This window comes from Salvelinus sp. IW2-2015, unplaced genomic scaffold, assembly GCF_002910315.2.
Source record: "Salvelinus sp. IW2-2015 unplaced genomic scaffold, ASM291031v2 Un_scaffold6472, whole genome shotgun sequence".
In the NCBI taxonomy this organism is placed as follows: Eukaryota; Metazoa; Chordata; class Actinopteri; order Salmoniformes; family Salmonidae; genus Salvelinus; species Salvelinus sp. IW2-2015.
The window spans coordinates 7,723-11,061 of record NW_019947734.1 but is presented as its reverse complement, the minus strand read 5'-3'; the positions used below and the strand labels follow the sequence as shown (position 1 = coordinate 11,061).

At 52.7% G+C, this 3,339-nt stretch overlaps 1 protein-coding gene across 1 annotated transcript in view; it reads left to right on the top strand.

Annotated features, from left to right (window-relative positions):
• Positions 1-1,240: 1,240 nt before the first annotated feature.
• Positions 1,241-3,339, top strand: part of LOC112078905 (nuclear pore membrane glycoprotein 210-like) — a gene marked incomplete at its 3' end in the record, with an annotated part of 5,023 nt that continues 2,924 nt past the window's right edge. Inside the window, exons 1-2 of the mRNA XM_024145010.2 lie at positions 1,241-1,393; positions 1,783-2,011. Of these exons, the coding sequence (XP_024000778.1) occupies positions 1,316-1,393; positions 1,783-2,011 (307 nt within the window). The remainder of the gene's footprint in view (positions 1,394-1,782; positions 2,012-3,339) is intronic.

Genomic DNA, 3,339 nt, shown 5'->3' with positions numbered 1-3,339 from the left:
ACCAACTATGTTACCCTCCCTTACACTAACATCTAAGCCTTACTCTATGTCAGGGACAGGAGGCTTTTTAACTGAACCCCTCTCTCTCCCCCGCCTTCTCGAACCCCTCTCTAACCGTCTCTCTCTCTCTGAACCTCTGCTCTCTTCTCTAACCCCCTCTCCTTTCCCTCCTCTCGTAACCCTCTCTACTCTCTCCTCTCTAACCTCCTCTCTCTACACCTTGCCTTCTTCTACCCTCCTCCTCTCTAACCTCTCTCTCTCTCCCACTCTCTCTAACCCTCTCTCTCTCCCACTCTCTCTTAACCCCTCTCTCTCCATCCCATTCTCTTGTACTCTAACCCGTCCTACTCTCGTAACCCTCCTTCTTCCACTCTCTCTAACCCCTCTCTTTCCCCTTGTACCCCTCTCTCTCCTCCTCTAACCCCTCTTCTCTTCCCCTCTCTCTAAACCCTTCTCTCTCCCCTCTCTCTACCCCTCTTCTCTACCCCTCCTCTCTAACCTCCTCTCTCCCCCTCTAACCTCCTCTCTCTCCTCCCTCCTCTCTAACTCCTCTCTCTCTCTCCCCCTCTCTCTAACCCCTCTCTCTCTCCCCCTCCTCTCTAACCCCTCTCTCTCCTCCCTCCTCTCTAACCCTCTCCTTCCCCCCTCCTCTCTAACCCCTCTCTCCCCTCCTCCTCCCTCTCTTAACCCCCCTCTTTCTCTCCTCCCCCCTCCTCAACCCCTCTCTCCCCCTCCTTCTCTAACCCTCTCTCCCTCTGGTAGAATGTGGTGATGACCGTGACTTCTCTGATTGGCTGTTCTATGTCCTGGAGACTTCCTCTAACAGTTTCCTACCATGTACTGGAAACACGAGGGGCTGGGCACACTACTATACGAGCTGCACTGTTCACTGTGCTCACTGAGGTACACACACACACCTCTGTCAAACATCATGGCACCTTGACATGGGTGATGACAATATCATTACCAATCGTTCTCTCTCTCCAGGATGGCCGAGCGTTGCCCTGATACACCAATCAGAGCAGAGCAAGAAGTTGAGATCTACGAGCCTCACCCTGCAAGCCCCGCCTCCTTGTGTTTTCCTTGGCAACTGAGGCAGCTTTTATCAGCACCACTTCAGGTGTGTTGTTGTGTGTGAGGGAGAGAGGACAGGTGTGTTTGACTACTGTAAGTCTGCATATGTTTAAGTGTGTGTTTATCTGTATTCATGACATGGTCTTTATGTGTGTGTGTCCAGGTAGAGGGTGGCAGTGGTGCTGTGAGCTGGTCGGTGAGTGACAGTGATGTTGCCGTGGTGACAATAAAAGGGGAGGTCATGGCGGGAAAGAGACGGGGCCAAGTGGATATTCAGGCATCAGACGCACGCAACCCTCTACACACCGCTACTGGACAGGTGACACACACACACACACACACACACACACACACACACACACACACACCACACACACACCACACACACGCGCAAATCATCTTCTTGTACCTACGGCAGATACACTTGAGTAGATCTGAGGATTGGACAGGTTTATCCAACCGATGGGAATAACACACTCTTATCTCACAGTACACACTATAGTAACAGTAACACCCTCTCGTCTCCTCATCTCTCTGTCTCTCTTTCTCTATCTGTCTCTCTCGCGTTCTCTTGCTGGCTCTCTCTCTCTTTTTCTGTCTCTGTCTTTCTCTCTCTCTTTCTCTTTCTCTATCTCTCTCTTTCTCACTCTCTCTCTCTTTCTCTACCTCTCTCTCTTTCTCTGTCTCTCTCTCTTTCGCTCTCTCTAGGTGTACGTGTTGAGGCCAGCTGGTGTGGATGTCCTGGCCCAGAGAGGTGACTGTAGGGTGGGAGAGACCATCACCCTTCCCCTGGCTGTCTGGGGGGTCCAGGAGGAGGAGAACCAGGACCCTCCCCAGGGAAGCTCTGGCCCCCAGTCCCTGCTGGAGGTGACAGACTGCTCTCTCATCAACCTCCACGTCACCACGTCACCACGGGGGGTATTCACCCCTCTACCAGGTACACACACGCACAGTGTGGCTCTGCTCTTTATGTGCGTAGCTAAGGTAAGCTGTGAAAGCAGAAATAAGCCCCCCCCCCACCCCACCTCTCCTACGGCATAGATGCTCCCCTTCACTCCCCCAGCTCCCTGGTTCCATTAATTGGGTCAATCACTTACACACACACTCACCCTCACACTGTCACATGCACACACACACACCAGCACTCATGCATGCACACACACTCTTATAAACACACACAGTTTACAACACACACACTCTTATAACCACACACAGTTTACAACACACACTCTTATAAACACACACAGTTTACAACACACAGAGGAGAAACACAGAAGTAATTTGTAAGTTCAATTCGTTTTACTGGATATTAGCTGATCAGTATCACTCTTCCTGTGATTAGTGTGTATGTTTTAATTATTGAGATGGAATCTCAGTGCTCTTAACGGTGTTTCCCCCGGGTCCCGAGGTCTCTCCCCCGGGTCCGACGTCTCTCCCCCCGGGTCGACGGTCTCTTCCCCCCGGGTCCGACGGTCTCTCCCCGGGTCCGACGGTCTCTCCCGTCGGGTCTTCTGGTCGGTCTCTGTCGAGTCTCTGTCGTCTGTCTCTCTCGGTCTGTCTCTCTCGGTCTGGTCTCTTCTCGGGTCTGTCTCTCTCGGTCTGTCTCCGTCTCTTCGTCTGTCTCTCTCGTCTGTCTCTCTCGGTCTGTCTCTCTGGTCTTCTGCTCTCGGTCTGTCCTCTCTCGGTCTGTCTCTCTCGTCCCTGTCTCTCCGTCTGTCTCTCTCGCTTGTCTCTGTCGGTCTGTCTCTGTCGTCGTCTCTGTCGGTCTGTCCTCTGTCGTCTGTCTCTGTCCGGTCTGGTCTCTGTTCTGTCTCTGTCGGTCTGTCTCTGTCTCTGTCTCTCTCGGTCTCTCTCTCTCTGTCTCTCTCTCTCGGTCTCTCTGCGTCTCTGCTCTCGGTCTCTCTGGTCTCTCTCGGTCTCTCTGTCTCTTCTGTCTCTCTGGTCCTCTGTCTGTTCTGTCTGTTCTCTCGTCTCTGTCTGTCTCTGTCTGTCTCTCTGTCTCTGTTCTGTCTCTCTGGTCTCTCTGTCTCTCTCTCGTCCTCTGGTCTTCTTCTCGTCCTCTGTCTGTCTCTCTCGGTCTCTGTCTGTCTCTCTCGGTCTGTCTGTCTTGGTCTCGCTCTGTCTGTCTTGGTCTCGCTCTGTGTGTCTCGCTCTGTCTGTGTGTCTTTCTGTTTGTGTCTCTGGCCTGTAGTGAATCAGGTGTCCCCTCCTCCAGGTTCTCTATTCAATAAGGAGAGAGAGGACCTGACCACGTCAGCCACCGTG